General features: G+C 39.0%; 1 protein-coding gene across 1 annotated transcript; it reads right to left on the reverse strand.

The window, feature by feature from the left end:
* Positions 1-10,453: 10,453 nt before the first annotated feature.
* Positions 10,454-18,380, reverse strand: cpsf2 (cleavage and polyadenylation specific factor 2). The gene is made up of 14 exons (XM_008397459.2): positions 17,772-18,380; positions 17,213-17,372; positions 17,017-17,122; positions 16,804-16,933; positions 16,596-16,711; positions 16,277-16,464; positions 14,937-15,227; positions 14,734-14,834; positions 14,244-14,447; positions 14,007-14,159; positions 13,690-13,912; positions 12,596-12,910; positions 12,213-12,347; positions 10,454-10,870 (listed from the first exon to the last, which is right to left on the reverse strand). Exons 1-14 carry the CDS (start codon positions 17,918-17,920, stop codon positions 10,778-10,780), a joined length of 2,364 nt encoding a protein of 787 aa, XP_008395681.1. The 5' UTR covers positions 17,921-18,380; the 3' UTR covers positions 10,454-10,777.
* Positions 18,381-20,371: the final 1,991 nt, after the last annotated feature.

Genomic DNA, 20,371 nt, shown 5'->3' on the forward strand with positions numbered 1-20,371 from the left:
ACCATGTGGAAAATATGCTTACTTGCAGTTTTGCCGAGAGCTAGCTGAGACGTCGGCTTATTTAATTCTTAAAGTAGTGGCAAACACCAAGTCTGAAGTTGCTCTTGGGCAACACAAATAAATAAACTTTACCTACGCGCACTTCGTTTTAAGCCCGCTAATTAACATGTTAACTTGTTTTCCAAGTTTAATTAAATCTAACAAGGGTCAAAAGACAACTTTCTTTGAGGGGATGTAAGTTTTCCTCATGCCGAACTGAGCTAACCTGCTGCCTGTAGATTCATAGCGAGAACAAGCCTAATGAGGGTAATAATTATCTGCATTATGTAAATTTTAAGACAGTACTTTAGCAATTGAGCACAACAACTGTCACACAACTAAACCAACACACAAGTGAGGGGGTTGTGAGGCTTTCTTGTGCTTCATGTATGCACAGAGGTCTTCTGCTGCCTCCAGCTTTGCCAGCACAGCATGCAGGGAATGTGCATGCTGCTTATATTGCTCCACGCATGGATTGGTCAACTTCACACCACCAACGCTGCTGATCGCTTAAGCAAAGAAAAAAAAAAAAAAAAAAAAACGAAATTTAAAGGATCAAAACCTTTACAATCTTCTGCGGAAAAGAGTTACATAAGATCAGGACTGTCCTTGTCAGTACAGTGCAAGGCAGCTCTCCAAAATCATTAACCGTCATTTCCAAAAAGCATCCAAGAGGCTGTCTGAGGGGTGAACATGGAAGGCGTTGCGGGTCATTAGTCAGAGCTTTCCAAATTCGTCGCCAGGACTCGTCTTTAGCAGACTGGGTCTTCCGTTTGCGCACATATACAACATGTGTGACTCGTGCCAGTGCCAAGAGATTAGTCCCCTGCAGGCCCCTGTCCACACAGTAGGGAAGGCAGTTGGGGAGAAGTGCCAGTGCCTGCTTACAGAGATTTAGCCACTGCTTTAGACTCCCTGCCTTAGTCAAACTTACACGTCTTTCTGTGTGTACAGTGGGTCCGAAAGAACAGCCACTGATCTGCAGAAGAGATAATAAATGGATCTTCAGAGACGTCCCAAGAACAGCTGGAGTGACGTTAATGTGTTGTCCTGATATAAATGTCAAGACGTGTGTCATATACTTGAAGTGCAAATGACTAATGGCTAGAGGTGAAGCACTTAACAATGATAGTCACACAACAATTCCCGTTTGACTCAGAACTGCTCACTTCAGCTCCAGCAACATTTTTGCTGGGATGATTCATCTTGTTTATTCGCTGGTTTGCACTGATTATGTTCCAGTCTTAATAAGCGACTGTTGTTTTTGCTGTTGTGGAGATATTTTGACAATAAGGCCATTGTGAATCAGCGCGCTTCATGCATTTCATTTTTCAGTGAGTTTGAAATAATTCTCTTGCTTCTTCGCTAACTTCTTAGCATTCAATAAAACCTCTTGCTGTTACTAGCAAAGAAGTTGCTTAGTTAGCACATAGCTTGAGGAGAGCATTTTGTCATCAATAACTTCCCTACTTAGTAAATCATCTGGACAATTTTATATCTATTTTCTCTAAGCCAGTGCTACTCAAGCTTTTTAGCTTCTGATCCAAAATAACAATAAAAGAGGCTCATGAGCCTGTCTATTAAGAATTCAACAGTAATTTCAACAAATGATACCAAAAGCAGCACCAACCACCACTTTTTCTCTATTTTTTATTTGTATAAGTGGTGTTTTATTTGCTTTATAACATTCCTAAAATTATTTGCTTTATTATTTCCCATTTTTTAAATGTTATCTTTTTTTTAAGAGGATCTTAAAACCCCACCCCAGTAAATCAAGTGTAATATTTTTGACTGACCTTGTTTCTGTCAGTCTGCTCACTTAGTTTTGTTGTGGAGAAAAAACAAACCAAAAAAAAAAACTATGTACCAAAAATAAGGATATTTGCAAAACTAATGGGAAGTCAACATGTTGGATTTTTCAGAACAAATACTAATCGAGTCAGAATTGTATTGTTTAGCTTAGACCACTGCCGTTCTATTCTAATCAAACTCCATCTGCTGAAAACATCGTAAACACAAAATCATAGCTAAACGGTGCGACACAGGGCCCATAAAAGAAATTTTACATCGATAGTCCAGGCAAAAAAAAATATTTTATTAATCATCAGAAGCTTCTAGACAGATGGAGAGGAGCATATCCCTTTTTCAGAAGCTTTTTCTTGTCTCAATCTGCCAACTATTGTTAAGATCATTTTGGATTAAAACAGGTCGCTGTTCAAGCTGGCAAAAGAAGCCTTTCTTATTTTAAAAAATGTAGATTTTTTTTTTTAGCAAGATAAAAAAAAATGCCAATTTTTACTCCTTGTAAAAGCGTCTCAGTCAGCTGCAGAACACATGAAATATTCATCATGAGTGTTGAGCATTTCACGGCACCACCTCAGGTTTATTTGTATGCCTGCTCAGGTGTGAAGAGTAAACAGGGCAGAATCGAGCAACAGTCAGTTCTGTCTGTGTACTGTTGGCTGCAACAGTTATCTCTCTATTACCCTCTTGATCTGTCAAAACATGAAAACTCACCCTTCTGACTGCTGATATGAGGCAAGTCAGACAACCCCCAAAGCTCACTGCTTTTTAATGTATGCAATGCAGTGTCATATGCTTGCAAGGGAGCAAATTGATCGTTTATGTGATTTTCATGCCTGCTGAGTTGCTTTAGCTCTTGAAAAATCTGTTACATAACACAAAATGGGCATTGAAATAGAGTGCAGTAGGTGGCTCCTGACTTATTTTTAATACTGAAGAAAACCTTTCATTAGATTTTTTTTTTTTTTTTGTGAAAGTAATTCAGCAGCAGAATGTGGTGATAAACAAAGTCCCAAATCAGAGGGTATTACAAATAAATCAGATTGTGTAAGGCTCAATTTAACGGATTCTTCATCTCTGAGGAAGACTGTAACATGCCACAAAGAACTTTGGGTCTAACCAGAGAAGAAAAACTGAATGATTTGACAAGCTTGCAATTAGAAAATAGCTGGCCCACTTAACATCAAGCTTGAATTTAATTAAACAACTTTCCTAGCTAGCAATTACATTAGGTTGAATATATAATAGGCAGGCCTGTAACCACATTACATTCAATAAAATAACTTGCCAAGCTAGGAAGTAGCTTGCAACTGACCAATGCTTAGAGCACTTAGTATACAGTTTGAATGTAGCAAATAAACTAAGTTGCAAATAGTTAATAATTAGGGAAGTTAACATGCAGCTATAACTTCCAGTTGACACACATATAGTTAGCTTTTAATTTAGCCAATAACTCACTTCTTCTTCTCCTTTTTTGTGGTTTTTGGCAAGCAACGTTTAGATGTGCATTACTGCCATCTACTGGAATGGAGTGTGGACTAGGATGCTAAAATATATATTAAACAATTTTAAAAAAGAAAAGAAATGTATATATACAAATATATGTTCTCTCAATTTCATCATCTTAAGGTATTTTAGTAATAAACAAAAATATAATAACTCACCTATTTCCTATGTAGTGTTAAATGGCCTTGCAGTTACCTATTAGTTAGGACAATTAGCATGTCATTTGCTAACATACACCCCTGCTGCCTAGCATTTGAAAAAAACTTGCTTGGTTAGCATTGCTCATTTATAAAGTCCTGCTAGGATATACCTTTCATTTAGCGTCCTGTTGAAGAAATAGTTTGCCATTGGTAACGTTTGTGTAAAGCTTCCCTGCAAAGCACATCTTGTCAAACATATATGTTCTATAGTATTCAAAACAGCTTTTGACGGATTTATCAAGTGATCTTTTTCACAGATTATTAAAAAGATTTCACAAATAAATATATCTTGGTTTTTTAAGGCTCTTTTAGAGGCTTTTCCATCTTCTGAGGAAGACTATTATGTGCCACATAAAATTCTGGGTATAAACTGAGTTCAACAAATCAAATGGCATGACCCCTGGCTGTTCATCTTTCCTTTGTGGAGCCCTTTCCATTGCTGCTGCTATGCAACAATTTATATATCATTACTACATAACTAGCAAATACCTCTGATCGGAATATTATTTTAGCGTTTAACAGATTATCTCTGTCCTAGATAAACTAAATAATTGTTTATCTATACAGAAAATTTATACAATAAACTATTTTCACTTAAGATAATCAGCTTCATTCTTTCAGACATCAGTTCAGTTTTCCTGAATGCTTTTATTCAGTTTAGGAAACGTAAAAGGAATTAAGTCATTCGGCGATTCTTAAGGCATCGGCCATATGACTGAAAAAAAAAATCCTGGTTATATCTTAAAGAGACTTAACCTTTTGTAATGAGCAGCACATAAATAACTTCATTATTCTTTTCTCTGCAGGGCAGAAAGGGATGGGTAGACAGGCAAAGAGCAACCTTTTCCCCTTGGAAATGTAGAGTGGAGAGCCCCATTCAGACTCACTTCAGAACATGCTGGCCATTCATTCTGAAAAGATAGGATCAGTACCGCGAAGACAGGCCACAAAGTCTATATTAATGTAGGAAGCTGTTCTCTGAAACAGAGGACAAGTGAAAGTAAGTCCTTACAAAGCAATCTCTTGAAGCTGAAGGGGGGCATGCAATAAAATCAGAACGGCCTGTAGATTTCCCTGCTGTGTGATTTTCATCACCCTGTGCAAGCTACATATTGGACACAAAAGTTTTAGTTGCAGTGTAGGAGGGCGATGAGTAGGAGTTGTTAATGTCAAAGTCTAAATATTCATAAGCAGGCATGGAGAGTGACTTTTTAAAAAGAGTTTCTAGTTGAATATTGAGTTCATCTGTCTATTTGTGAGTGCGAGCTTTGCATGCGTCTTTAATTTTTTTTTTTTTTTTCTGCGGCTCTGAAACTCTCCATGTAGTTTTGCAAATATGAGTTATTTTTCTTCCACACTGCGGAGGACATATGATGACATTTTTAGCTGAGAGTCTGAGTCAGTTTCGGCCTGGATCATGACATTCATAACACCCCGTAGGCTACCGTGTGTTAAATTGCGCAGTTCTGTGCTGCTGGTTGCTTTGAGCGCATACGTAACAGCGCTCTCGGTCAGCACCGCTCACAATGTTCTCCATGTTGTGACGAGAAAGGGAATTGACTGTTGATCATTTTACAACCAGTAGGAGGGGATCAGGTTGTTAGTACCAATGTCATAGTTGGGGTTGGCAAAGTCGCTGGCAAAGGAACTGTTGTCTACTGACAATGATCCCCAGCACCATCACAAGCTCTGTGGTCAAATCTTCCAAAAGTATTTTTATAACACTTACATACCTCTACATAGTGTGTTATTGGGATGTTATGTGACAGACAAACACAAAGTATTACATAATTGTGAAACGGAAGGAAAAGGAAGCCTGGTTTAAAACTTTTTTTTTTTGACAAATACAAAAGTGTGGCAATCATTTGCATTCTTTGCAAAAATGATTGGAACTGATTGGAAAGTTAGATTCCGGGATGGACTTTGATTGGGCCATTCGATCGCCGACATATGCTTTGATCCAATCTCTGGATTCATTTTAAGTGTTTTTTGCTCTCTAAAAGACTAAAATTATTTGCCCTACGTAGCTTTATCTAAACTTCGTCCTTTCTCTGCTAAAGAAAGCGCCTCCACAGCATGACGCTCCCTCCACTGTGTTTCACTCTAGAGATGTGTTAGTTTTCCTTCACACACCTCATTCAACATATTTGCTGTCAATTACATGACTTAATTTCAGTTATCATTTATTCTTCCCACTCTTCCATATGTCAGGTTTGCAGCATGCATAACTGATAGATTTGAAATTGAATATCTGTAACGTCACAAAGAGACTGCAGAGAAAGTTGTGCAAGGAGGAAACCTTTGCTCACTAAGAAAAACATTCAAGGCCAGACCGAAGATAGAAAAGGAATAAATATTTTTTTTTGGCATATTTGGACAACAAAACTGTGGAAATGTTGGGATAGGCTAATTAAAACAACGGCCGAACTTCCCTTTTACAATTTAAACAAACCAGGGAAGTTTTAGCTTTACCTATTCTGGGTCTGCTCACAACCATTGCATTGGATCTAAACTGAGCTTCTTTCAGATAAACTGTTACAGAGCTGAGTCACTTCTCCGGATTCACGCTCCTCACTCTGGACACTGCTTGTTTTCGTATCCACGTCTCTCGGTGCAAAATGATTCACGGCCTGGCTTTACTCAGCCTGTAGTGTAGGCCGGAGTCCTGAGTTTGGCAGAGGCGTCTCCGAGGGTAAACACGGGGAAGCTGATCTCCATTGTGGTGTCTGAGCTGGAATTAATCATCGGCAGGGTCTCCTCGCAGCTCTCAAGGTGGTGTCATGTGTGTCACATCAGATCAAGCCGGGTCGCTCTGATGTGCTGAGTGGAAAGAGCAGGCTGACCAGGTTGCATTCTGCTGACTGGCTGTGACCACTCGTCAGGCTGTGTGCAGCTCGCTAAGAGGCCGATGCTGCCCTTGTCCAATAAAAAAAAATAAAAAAACGCTTTTCCTGATCCTATGGCTTGCATCACCTCAAGTTACGGACGACCGACTGGTTCGTTTTGCTCTGAGAGGAAGAGAATGTGCTGCTTGTACCTTGGCTGGGCAAAACAGTCTCATGTGATCTGTCCTAAATATCTAGCCACATACGCATAATCATTGAGACAAGCACATGTCTCAGCAAGGGACTCAGACAGGATCAGTCCTAGTCATGAATGCATCCAACAAAGACCATTGTTTTATCAAAAGGCAACATGGCAACTGTCGTTTTGTGGGCTGTAGATAATCTGGAAAGCAAGTGTCTTTATGTATTTGTTCTCATGAGTATTCCTGCTGTGTGTCTAAGTGTGAAAAGCCACTTGCTTAAGAGAATCACAACCAAAATGACTTATTTCAGATTTCCTGACTGAAAATCTTTCTAAGAATGTATTTCTATTAGCATCCTTCTCAAAGACACATTTCTGATTTTTTTTTTTTTTTAATAAACTAAGCTGGGGAGTTTTAAGTCCATTGTAAGTATGTTTTTCAATTCTCAAAGCGTCATAGGCCTGCTGTTAATTTCTGACTCTTGCTTATTGTTTTAAACCCAAAAATAATAATAAAATCTTCATGATGTCCATTTGGGCAAAGTGACAGCTTCATTTTTTTTTTTTAGCACCGCATCATGGGATTTTTGTGCCTTATGTCTCTTTTGAAAGCTGTGCGGTTTTTGGGGACTTTGTCCCCTATTCACATTTCCACACTGATGTCACCGGTATGACGTGGTCTGCTTAGAGAAGAGAGACGTGCAACTCATAACGGGATTGACTTCATTCGTTTTCTCATTCATTCTCCAACATGCGCAGATGAATGGACATTCAGGAACTGGATGCTTTCTGTTTGAGTGCAGCTTTGTGCCAACGTGTACAGTGTGAAAGGCACAGTGGTGTGTTCACCCTGGAGCCAGGTTACGGAATCATGATTTGACTCAGTCCGACAGATTGACAGCGCACTTGTGGAGCTGAAAGCGGGTCTCTCGGTGGCCTCCAGGGGGCAGAGTAGCCTCTGTGCCCCCAAGGCGTTTCTGCCCTGTGCTGCGGGCTTAGCTGCTTGTTACATTAAAACAGGGGCTTCTGTGACGGAGTCAGCATTATGAAAGCTAAGAGGATTAGCTGATGGACATTTCTGGCGTTGGCGGTCAATTATCAAAATGAAAAGCGGTGACTGGGCAGAGGATGGCATGCTCTGTGGCACAAAGAGCTCCTCCTCATCTGCACTCTCTCTCTCTCTCTCTCTCTCTCTGCTCCAGTCTGTCACAGGTTACTTGGGTTCAGGGGAGGTGGGGGCAAATAAACAATAGCATCATGGGCGCTCTCCTGAACACGGAAGTTTTTGTTGTGCGTCTCTGAGCGAGCCGGGGATTAAAAAAAAAAAAAAGAAAAAAAGAGCATTTAAATTTTAATGTTTCTAAAGTGCAAAACTGTGCCTTATGCAACTGTATAAAACCAGGGCTGCACGTCATCCAGTCAGCCGTGCTTGAGCCTAACTCATTCAACCACACACATACACACTCCCATACAATTCCTTTCACTACTCAAGTGTGTGTGTGTGGGTATGTGTATCCTCCCTCCCCATCCCTGTGATTACTTCATATGCTATCATATCCTGTTGCAAGCGTGTGTGTGTGTGTGTGATGATGTGAGAGGCTGAGGTGAGGGGGGAAGGAAAGAGGTTTGTTTTTGGTGTATCCATGAAAGAGGTATTCCACAGCTGCCCGCGGTAAGGATCCACTCCAGGGATTCACAGTAGGCTGCGAAGGTAATCAGCCGAGTCACTGTACCACCACCACCACTGCTGCTGCAGAGGACACATCACGCCAGCCAACCTCCATCCTCAGCAAACCAACTTTCTAATCTGCTACACCTCACAGCAGCTCAGACGAGGCGCATTCTAGAAGATATAAGAGACAAACAGTCAGGGGAATTCAAGTTATTACCTATTTATTTTCCTTTGCTAAAACATTTCATGAATTACATGTTAATCCCGGCTCTCAACAGCAGGCTCAATTAAATCCAATCCTGGTTATGACTTTAGTGACAATGCCATCCCATCACTGTAGCTACAGATGGCCTGGCTGCATTTGATAGGGGTATTCAGAAGCTGGTTCGATGTCTTTGAAAAATGTCTCCATCTGCTGTTGCTGCAGCAACTAGTTCACCTGGTTAGGACGTGAAGCTCGAATAAAGTCAGATCAAGCTTCTGTTTATTGCACATATTTAAACAGCCGTAAACATCCTGTGCATAAAGTCCCCAAAGAAAAAGCTTGTACACAGTAATAATACAAGTTAATTAGAAAAATGAAAGGACATATTTTAAAACGTGCACAGTAATAAAATTCTTGAACGTTTCTGAAGAAATTTAAAAGGGGCCTGCCAAAGTGTGCCCGTCGGTTTGAATCCTGATGCTCAGCAACTATGCTAAGGTGAATTAAAATGATTAGCTTTAAATAATAGGGTTCAATAATAAAATATTACTCAACTGCTTAGGATTGAGTGCTTTTGTGAGAACTAATTAGGATCAAAGATGACTATTGCTCTTTTGTTGAGGATTTGATTTCAACATGACAAAAAAAATGGCTCACGAGAAAGCGAATTTAAACATTTTCTTATTGTGTAGTTCTTAAAACACTGCCCAGAATAATCATACAGAGTAAGAATAGTAAGGACACAAGAACAGAGCCTTGAGGGACTCAACGAGAGAGGGCTTCAGAAGAAGACTTTCAACAAAACGTGCAAGAAAAGTTCTACTGTGGAAAGATCTCATCCACACCAGTACCTTCAATATAAGCTTTATGTACAGCTGTCGCTTAAGCAATCACCTTCAACCAGGAGCAGCACTTGTACTTCCTCTAACTTCACAAGGTTTGAGCAGACAGAAAGGTCTTTGCTCTTTCCTCTTTGCATAATCTCCCCAGAGTCCTGAATCCTCTCATATGCTCTCTCTTCAGATCACTCCAGTTTTTTTTTCCTTCTTCTTCTTTTGTACATCTGTGGACTGAAATGGCTATGAATGAAGCTTGATCTTATGTCTGGTGAACCCTTTTTTCTGTTAATTTGGCTTTATTTTTTTAATTATTATCCTGTGGGAAGATCAAATGCAACCAAATGCCCATTTTACAGGGTATACTAATGTTTTACGTTTTGTGGGATACTAAAAGGAGTTCCTGTTAGCACACAGTCTAAAAAGGTCACCAGGACTTTGAAAAAATAAAAACAGACCCACAGTGTAACGGCACCTCCACCGTACTTGTTACTTTTTACATATTAACCCTTTGTTTCACCATAAACCCACTTGAAGTGTTTGTTTCTTAGAAACCAAACTTTTATTGGATTGAAGCACAGGGATTTAGTTAAAGTTCTGCAAACTTCACATGTTTACATTTATGATGGTGGGACAGAAAAGACTTTTTACCGACTCCCAAGCATCTGAATGGTATGCAGACATCACCTAATGATTGGGTGAACTTGTTGACGCCAAGATATTTCTTTCTACGCCCTTAACATTTTCTTTAGCTATTTTCTAAAAGGAATCAATCCGAGTGTTATTATATCTATACTTCTGGGAAACAGGTTATGAAATACTAGTAACAATATCTACCTAGATACTCATAAACTTAAACAAGTAAATTAAACTAAGAAAAGTGTTACATTTACTGTTTATAGGCTCATTGAGAGTATCAATATTTGCTGCAATGGTTACTTTATAAAACATTTTTTTCTTGATTTTTTTTTTATGTGCATAAAATGCATGTTTTTTTCTTTTATGACAAAATTTCAGCGTGACCATAAGTTGCTGCAATAATTACTTTACCATCTTTACAATAAAGAGGGACAGTACTGTTCAAAGTGTATATTAGTGACAATATTGTTCAAATTACCACAATAAAATTGGCTGAACACATATAATAGAGACAAACACACAATGATCCGTTTGCAGGACAAACAATTTACTGACAGTAAGTGGAAAATAGCTTCCCAGGGGGTGGATTCATAGAAATGTGACAATTTCACAGGTGTTCATATGAAGAAGTCCATAAAGGTACACAATCTGCCTTTCACTTTATAAATGTAAACAATAAAAAAAACGTCTGGAACTAATGTATAAAAGGGGAAATATACAAAAGGTTTTACAGTGAGGATGGAACAATCCACAGGGCATAGACTGTATTAAAGTCCTTCTAAAGTTTGTGTACAAAGATGCCGTTTTCTGCATCCATGGGGGTCTTTTTCTTCTTCTTCTTCTGCTGCTGCTACACAACAGCGTACTGCTGATACAGCAGCTCCCGGATCTTATAGTAGTCGTCACACAGGCAGCCTTCTAGGCCGATGCGTCCAGGCTCCGTCTGAGCAAAAAGAACAGAAAGATTCACAGGTCACCTCAGCCCTGAAGCAACGAGGTTGCATCTCTCAGCAGAGATAAACAAACCTTGTGCAGCAGATCGCTGCAGAGAAAAACATCTTTACGGTTTGTTCGCTATTCTTTTGTGCAGACGTTTGTTTTTTTTTGGAAGTGTCTCATGAATTCAGATCAAGATTTCCCATTTAAATAGCATCCGAAAAAGCTTTGTTACTGGTCACAGCTCTCTTTGATTTCATTTTCTGTGTTGCATCTATTTTAGGTTCTTGTCAATTATGCAGTTTGTTGTTAGCATCCTGGCTTCAGCTTGTACTCTGGTTAAATCCTGACTGATCTTTCACCTAAGGTGAGATATCTTCATGTGCCACTGGGTATTTTATATTCTACTTAGGTAATCTCTGCTCCTCTGTCTCTTAAGATAACTCATTATAACTGTACGGGCTTAATGAAAGTGTCTTATAACAAGTCTGGTGTCAACATGAAGTCTTAAAAAAAGGCTTCCTATGCAACTTTCATAATTAATTTTCCTTTTGAGCCAGTTCCTAAAGTTGAAATACAAAATTCCAGAAAAAGAATGAAGAGATATTTTCAAGTCATAAAAGTCTGAATATGGGATCTGCAAAAAGAACAATTAAAAAGGAAGGGAAGATGGATTATAGATGGATTTAAAAATAGGTGGAATGATGGAAAAACAGATGAAATAATAATGAACAGATGGGGAAAAGAAATAATGGCCACACAAGAAGACACTGAAAAAGAAATTACCGACATTTTTGTTCTCTCATTATTGTGGCAATTAGAAAACAGATATAATTTTGGTCATTTTAACTGATCTAAAACGAGAAATTTGTTCCGATTAAACTTCATACAGTGAAGGAAAAAAAAACACGTTTTTTTTATTCACTGTATGTAAACTTCTATATTTTATGGGGGCAGTGCATGGAAAAAAAAACTACGGATAAAAAAAAATTGATGGACAAAATAAATTGGTTGATCACCAGATGCAGGGATCCAGAAACTGATTCCTGGAAATCCAGGAACTCCAGGAATTTCTCTCCTCCACTTTGTTTTAATATCCTTATCCAAGAATTACAACAATTATTTCTCATGTCAACTTCTTCTTCATCACCAACAACTCAGGCTACTTTCCATAACAGTAGCCCGTTGTGCTCAAACTCAATGCTTCATGAAATGAACAGTGATGATCAAAAGGAAAAGGCTGACAAGCTGCGTCAAATGACATCTGTCGTGCTGAATGTCTTCTGTACGCTGACTGACCGCCCGCATGATCAAAAAGAGGATACGGACAGAGGGGTTTGGACGCTCACCCTGCGGACGGCCACCACATTGTTGCACACCAGAACTCCACCCACAAATTCAGCCTGGATGCCCTCTCTCAGCAAGACCTGCTTGAAGTCAGACAGCCGAGGCTCGTTGATGAACACAGACTGATGGCCTGAAATCTGAGGAGAGGAGGAAATAGCTGACTCAGTTAGACTGAACTTTTAATAGACTATTCTGAACATGTACAATTAAAATCACAAGAAAATATCTTCTCAAAGATGCAAGTCAACTGTCCGTTTTTTGTTTTTGTTTTGGTCGGAAAGAAATATTTAGACTTAATAAATGCAAATGTTAATGTTGAATTTACAGAATGTACTCAGTGCTGTGTACTAGAAGCTTTCCTAACAGAAAAACCACAGCTGCCCACCTCAGTGAGAGGCAGCGGCTCCAGAGTGGGAATGACGTCGCTCTCCTCCGACATCTCCTTCTCGTCCTCTCCAAACAGGTTCTTCATGGCGCGCTGCGCCGCCACGGCCGTGGCGTTGTGGTCGATGCCAAGCTCGGGTTCGGTGTCCATGGGAACCTCGCTGTCCTCCGTCTCCTCTTTCACGCCCTCCTCCAGCATCACGCCAGTGTCCACCTTGGCCACGCGCATGTCCAGCACGCCGTCGATCCAGGCCAGCTCCGTGTCTTTGGCCTTGCAGAACTGCAGAGAGCTCACCAGGGAATCTTTCAGCCGCACCTTTAAGTTGAGATGAAGGGAGAGGATTACAGGGTTTCTGCAGGTTTCACCAACTCAAATTTAGGACTTTTAAGACCATAATGAATAAAATGTAAGACTTGTATCATGACAGAGATGTACAAAAGGAAAATTGCACATTTTATAAAGTAATAATCACAAGATTCTTTGCACAGAATGCATGTAGAATCACACAGGTTGGAAACAGAAATGAGCCATACATCATCCAGCCAATTGGCAATGGTTTACAAAAAGCTATCTAGCTAGCTGGTAAGAATCTATTAGCATCTAGTTAGCGGTAGCCTCAACCACCTGGAGTCACAGAATGTAAGCAATCAAGCTTGTGGTCTGACAGAAAAGTCCCACGAGAAAAATGAACTACATAAAATATGCAAGTTTAAATAGTCCTGCCACAACAAAAAGTCCAGAGATTACTGTATTTAAGGTAAACATACATATTTTACAAAGAAGGCAAGACATTTTGAGGCAGGTCTTAATTTCAGATACATTAATTTAAGACTTGGAAAGACACTGCGGCGATTGAGAAGGTTACACAGCTACACAAAAGAAGCTGCGTTAATGAAAAAACAAATGCAACTTAATTGAATTTGTTTCACAGCAGAAGAAACACACAACTCATAGTTCAACTCCTCTACCTTTTGTCACAGTCTAATCTCAAACATTATGTGGATTTGACCTGATAGACTATCAAACCTAATCAACAAACCACAGTAAAGGTTCTCCAGTGGGCATCTTTAAAAGCAGAGTTTCCTGAGACTGACCTGGTAGATGTGCGTCTCGCTGGTGGCGTCCACAGTCTCCTGCAGTTTGGGTGTGTAAACTTTGATGTCTTTGCTGAAAGCCTTGCAGGACTCGGCCAGGTCTAGACTTGCTTCTGGTGGCCCGTGAACGATCACAAGCTGTCTGGGCTTCATCTGATTTATGATCTTCTTTATGGAGTCGCCATCGGAGCGACCTTCGTAGTCTATGTACGTCACCCTCGCTCTATAACATAGAGGAAGAAACACAGGGTCATTGTAAGAGTTTTATAGATATGGAGATTATACTGGTGTGGTTCACTTTGTGAGTAATCACCCACTTTATTTCAAAATTCTCAACACTTGAGACACATTTTGTAGGAACGACAGACAAATCCTGGTCCATGGGTTCGTCGCCATTTGTCAGCCCAGATTCCAGTTTGTTCTTCTCCTCTTCTGTGGCTTGCAGTTCAGGAACCAAAAAGTCTTCAATCCTTTAAGAAAAAAACCCCACAATGGGTTACTTGGTGAAAAAAAAAAATCTCTACTTCCTTCGATTTGCATTCAGACTTCAGCACCTGATGATTTCTCCATACTCGTCCCATTTGATTCTCTCCTCGTGCACCGGGAACATGGGGTATGACTTTTTGGCCTGTTTGAAGAAACTTCCTTTGCGGCTCCCCTCGCCCTTCATCATCAGGTCATGATGCTTGGTTTTCACCGCAGCCGGCTGATCCAGATCGTCTTCCATGTCGCTCTCATCGCTCGAATCCACATCCACCCTGAAAAAAGCCATAAAAAACACCTTAATTCCATCTAAAGTTCTTTCTTATAGCTCGTACATCATACGACATTTTTCCATTTGTAATCAGGGGCCCATTTTTGAGTTTCTAGTACTTTTACTAGATCAAAAAGTATACATTATGGACTTTACTAGTCCCTCTTTAAACACAATAATTAACAACTTTCACAGATATTTTACTTAATAATTACATTCCATGTTAAAACAAAAAAACAAAAAACAACCTGTAACCATACTTTAAAGATTCAGAGATTATTCAAACTTACTCTTTGGCTTGTTCCATTTTTTTAGCCGCTTCCTTCTTTACTTTCTCCTTTTCAACATACTCGTCCAGCTCCTTCCCTTCCAGTTTTACTCGTTTCCTGACCTGATGTGCATAGAAGAAGTTAATCATGACTCTGGGATGCTGGAACATCGGCACAAATGGCAGCATTTTTCAGGGAAGATTCTGCACGAAAACCCCTCTCACCTCCAAATCCAGCATCTTTTCTCCAGGATTGTCGATGAGATAGCGGGCCAGGGTGCCAGGCGTGGTGCGGTAGGTAAGGATGATGGAATTTTTAGCATTTTGGCACCACTGGGTGAAGAGCTCCCTGGAGAAGCCAGACTCAAGGTCCGGTTGGCTGCAAAGCACCACCTTGGGGCTGGGTACCCGGGCCAGGTCTGCCAGACTGTGGCAAAGGTTCAAGTGTCGGAACTGGAACGGATTGTTCCTTTTGTCCTCAAAACACCTCATGAGTTTGTCACTCATCCATTCCACCTACAGAGACGGGTTTGGTTTTTACAAGAAAAAAAAAAAAAAAGAATAAACAGATAGAAAGACAACATAATGAATAGTAATGGAATGAAAACAACGCAATTGTTTTCTAAGTGTGGAAAAGCTTGAAAAAAATCTTACAATAAAGATGATAGAAAGACCCTAAAACACTCCTGCAAACAAGAAGACATTTTTAATTTGAACCTCAGTTTCAAGACGCACTAAATCATTAACCAGAACTGGATTTTATTACTAGGAAAACATTTTCAGAGGAAGGCCAATTTTCTCTCAAGCCAATACAGACAACAGAGTTATTAATCCATGCTTTTGTTACTCGCAGATTGGATCCCTGCTCTGCTCCTTTGTCTGCAAAAAACAATTACAAAGTTGCAATACTTAAAAGTTCAGTTCTGCTATGGTTACCTGTTAAACTCAGCAATTAATTTGAAACCATTTTTCTTGTTTGCAACGCTCTTAATGGTCTTAGAAGATCTCACTTACACTACGAAGTATATTAGGCTCAGCTTCCAGAAATACTCGTATCTCTTTGTAGCCGTTTATTAAATATTCCAGTAGTTATAAGTAAAGCATATGGAAGCTCTGGAACATCTTTACATAACATACAGAGGAAGACAGAAGGTTCTTAAAAGCAAATTGAAGACACTTTTTTTTTTCAACTTAGAATTTTTCTGAGATCTTAAAATACACAATTTATTATTCTGCAATTTTTAAATAAGCATATGGCTTTCGATTTGAGTTTAAAAATGTTTTTAACTGAATAGCTTTATCCAATATCTGTGTGCATCGTTTTATTGGGAATATTTTACTTTCAGCTGTTTAGCTATTTTGCTTCAGCTTTCATTTTGCAGCCATGTTTTGTTTAATTTTTTTAATCACTATTTGTTATAAACTACTTGTTGTAAATCTAAGGAAGAAAACTGATCACAACAACATTCATGCTCATATCTGTGCTACAACTGAAATACTTAATATCTTTTGGACTTCATTAAAACCAAAATTTAATTGTATGAAAGTGTGATACTGATTGGTACCTGGGACTTGGAGAACTCCACCACATTGTAGCTGACGTTGTTGAGCAGCGCTAGCGGGTAAACGCCGAGCCCAGCGTCCTTCGTCCTCCAAATTTGGTCGAGGAGCTGTGCCAGCTCCAGCACGCGGCCGGCCGTATCCACGGCAATAAGGACATTACCATTACCACGGAGGGTCTCCATTACGTTCGCTTTGTGGGTATTAAAGGAGGATGATGATACAGCCCATTAGTAAAGGCACAGACAGAGTTTTCTATATAGTTTCATGCTTACTGAACCGAAGGTGCTTTTTACTGTAAAGACTTCTGTGCGTATTACTCACTAAGCAGCTGCTCGTCTCTTTGTTTGCGGCGTGGCTGTACATAAGCAGCATTGAAGGAATCTGTAATGAGTAAAGACGGTCGACTAATGCTCTCCAGTGTGCAGCCGTTAAGGTGGCTGGAACAGACAGAGTAGAAGAGCACGCAAATTAGCAACTGATGTACGGCTTAAGATCTTGCTTACACAACTATGTTTTTGTGTCCGTTTACATTTCTCTCTTATGATTGAAGTCCACTGCATAAACTATTTCCTCCTCCCCGTCCTTGACAATTTTCCAAATGGTGCCTCCGATCATGTGTCCGGCTGGGAGAGGAGTGATCGACAGACCGTGCCCCTTTCCTGCAACGAAAAGAAAATAACTTTTATAAAATCATCTTCTTATGAAAGGTTATAGAAAACGAGGCACTTGATTTTCGTCTCACCTTTCAGATTGACAATCTGTGAGTATTTCAGCTGCTGGATTTTATCAAAAGCACTGTCCACGTCATCCAGGGTGAAGAGCGTGAAATCTTCACTGTTGTTTCTCGACTAGAACAAGAAATAAGCATTCAAGGAATCAGTCCTATTCTTGCAAATATGACATTTATTTACCTTAAACCTTAACTTGCAGTACTGTACCTGATATAGATCATACATGAACATCTGACCCATTTTGTAGACAGGAATGGTGGCGTAGATGGTGCAGTTCAGACCCAGTTTGCCCACAGCGTAGGGCAGGGCTCCCAGGTGAATGGGGTCAGGGTGAGACAGCAGGACTGCATCAACCTGGTGAACATATCTGACAGCAAAAACGCAATACAGAGATAACAAAAAAAAAGTTAGAAGCTTTCTACAAACAATTTTGATTTAGCTCTTGAAAGTTATATATATAACATTTAAAACATTTTTTAGGGTGATTTATTTTTTGAGGAACAAGATTTTGAATCCTGTCCTTTTATGAGCAGTGAGATTCCAGGTCTGGTGTAATCTGACCCATTTTCCACGTATCGTTCAGAACTCTGGCAACAGCCTTCTGGATCAGATGCACCTTCCAGATTTAGTTTTTATATCATCCAAAACATGTACGAGAACAATGATCTAACCCACTGAAAATAAAAGAACGCAACAACTTTCTGTGTTCTATTAAAGTCGAAATGCAATACATAAATAAAACTTTGACATCTGTAATCATACTCACCGCTTCATGGCATCAATAATGTCCATTGAGAAGTTCTCGTCCCATCCACAGTCCAGGAGGAAGCGAAATTCATCCACCTGCAGCAGGTAGCAAAGAGCCGATTCCTCCTGGACCCCTGACACGGCTGTCAGCTTGATAATGGAAGTCATTTTTCCTTTACTTTTCTCAACAAAAGCACAAACCCGTCTTCATCAATCCAACTTTAATTGTTGGGTCTCTATAACAAAGGCCAACTATAACGAGTCATTCAAAGGCAAGCAAAAGTGTTTTTTTTAAAAGCTTAATTCCACAAAATGGAATACAACGTGAGCTGCATGAGAATAAACGTAAATGTATGTAGCAAGATAAAACATTAATCCAGTTTGGCTTTGACAACGATTGTTAGCCGTTTACCGGGCAACGGCTATTTAGCATGCTAGCTACATGCTAGGTAGATAACTAAAAGAAAGCTGAAAACGTCAAAAGAGCGACAGAATATAACGTTAAATAAATATATCCTTCTTTTGAATATAAGAAAGTAACCTTAAAGTTATTATTTATTATTACTTGAAAATCAAGACTTTTCTGTTAGCGGGTTTGAAGCAGCCATTTTGGGTGCTACGTCATAGGTGAAAGGGTAAAGGAACGTACCAAATAAAGTCATAATAAATCTGTGTGAAAACAGTAAATAGGACGTTGTCGGACTATATTGAATGAATTCTATAGAAAACATAGGATTAACTTGTATCTTATTGTAAATAAACTTCCGAACACAATCCTTGTAACCGTGTTATCATTTAGCATAAACATGTCGTTGAAACATACTTGGTACAATCCTATGTCCTTCCCATCGAGAAGGAAGATCTGAAGGCTACTGTTTGGTGTTAACATAAGGTATTATTTTAAAGCTATTCATTTATTTATTTTATTTCTTATTGTTTGCCTTCAATTGGTCTTACATATTTATCTCGCTGAAATAGATTTTCATGCAAAAAACAAAATCTTTCTAACATACGGCGTTAGTTGCTAATGCCAGTTAGCTGCCATGTTAGCAGTGGGTGAATTTGTATTAAGTATAGCTTCGTGTCATTTTTGCTGGATTTCGTTGATAGCCAAATAACCAAACAAAATGATATGCAGCAATATAATTTTAAATGGACGTTGTTGATTTTAATAGATCTACATCTGTAATCAAGTTTGCTTGTTGTTGTGAAAAGACATAAACAAACTTAACGTTTCCTCTTAAACCCGTGTTCTAATAAAGGTTGATTAAATAGGCCACTTAAAAATCATTAGAGTCTCCTCATTTACTTTGTACTGTTCGAAAGTAGACCTAAATTAATTCTAGTTTGTTTTCAGGACTAACAAACCTCATCAACGCTGTGAAATTGAAATCATTTTACGGATTTTTATGCATTTCATGGGGGGGGGTTAGAAAAACATTTGTAGAATAGCCTGCAAGCATCTTCCTTTGACCTCAGGTTGTGTCAATGAAGAAAGAAAAAGAGAACTCTGCCGCAGAATTTTCCTTGCACATTTAAAATATTTGAAACGATTTGTGTTTTGCATTTACAGCATCTTGAGTAGAAGAATTTAGATTCAGCTAACATTAAAAGCATGTGTGCATTTATACAGGTGTATAACGGACAAGTATTGTAAGGATGATGGAAGTAAAATGTAGGATTAGTAAACTAAAGGCTTTTTACTTATCTTTATTTTTCAATAACATGTAGAATGCAAAATTAAAGACACTATAGAAACATCCTATGTAAACCTTTGTATTTCAATGTTAATATTGTACCTCTCATCTAAAGAACAAAAACTGCTATAAATGTTATTGTTTTTGCTTATCTGTAATTATTGCCTCATTCTTAAAAGGGACATATTTCACTGTCGCCTTGTTGCTTACTCGGGATGCAGAGAAAACAAGTTCTGATGCAATTTGCTGGCTTCCTTAGACATTTTGTTACCGAGCTAAATTTGAAAAAATTTGAATAAAATTTCTGAATTAAATTAAAATTGTTTCACTGTTACAGTCCTGTGATTAAAAAGAATGAAAATGCCTTAGGATGCCATTTTTTGTGAATTGATGTGGATAAAATAATGTTCATTTAAATAATACAAAAAAATAAATTTATGTACCAACAACTCAGATCACTCCCTCATCTTTTTCCCTGCTTTGGTTGTAGGAACCATGGTCAAATTTGCATTATCCAGTGTGAATTGGGCACACATATTGATTCCCATGGGCTTTGTGGTTGGATGGTACCTTGACAAACAGCAGGACCAGAAGCTGACAGCATTCAGAAACAAGAGTGCACTGTACAAGAGGTAAGAACTGTAATTACTTTTGCCTCAAGTCAATTTTGAAAGTGCAAACTGTCTTTGAAGTGACAATCATAACACGTTTTGATACAATCTTATGACCGTTGAACCTTTTGTCCCCTGCAGAGAGTTGAAACCTGGTGAGGAGGTGACCTGGAAGTAGACGCTTCACTGCTTGTAAAGTTCCACCGGTTTAAGTGTGAATGAATAATGATGAATGGCCCTCAAGCTGTAATGTTGAAGGAGACTGATGTACACCTTATTTTGAGTTGTATCAACTAAAATAAATAAAAATG

This window comes from Poecilia reticulata, linkage group LG21, assembly GCF_000633615.1.
Source record: "Poecilia reticulata strain Guanapo linkage group LG21, Guppy_female_1.0+MT, whole genome shotgun sequence".
NCBI lineage: Eukaryota > Metazoa > Chordata > Actinopteri > Cyprinodontiformes > Poeciliidae > Poecilia > Poecilia reticulata.

Excerpts from the sequence above, each read along its gene's own strand:
- cpsf2 (XM_008397459.2), bottom strand. The coding sequence starts at position 17,920 with ATGACTTCCATTATCAAGCTGACAGCCGTGTCAGGGGTCCAGGAGGAA. Across the intron at positions 16,934-17,016 it reads ACAGATTGTCAATCTGAAAG|GAAAGGGGCACGGTCTGTCG; the intron begins GTGAGACGAAAA and ends TTTTCGTTGCAG. Across the intron at positions 12,911-13,689 it reads GCGAGACGCACATCTACCAG|GTGCGGCTGAAAGATTCCCT; the intron begins GTCAGTCTCAGG and ends CTCAACTTAAAG.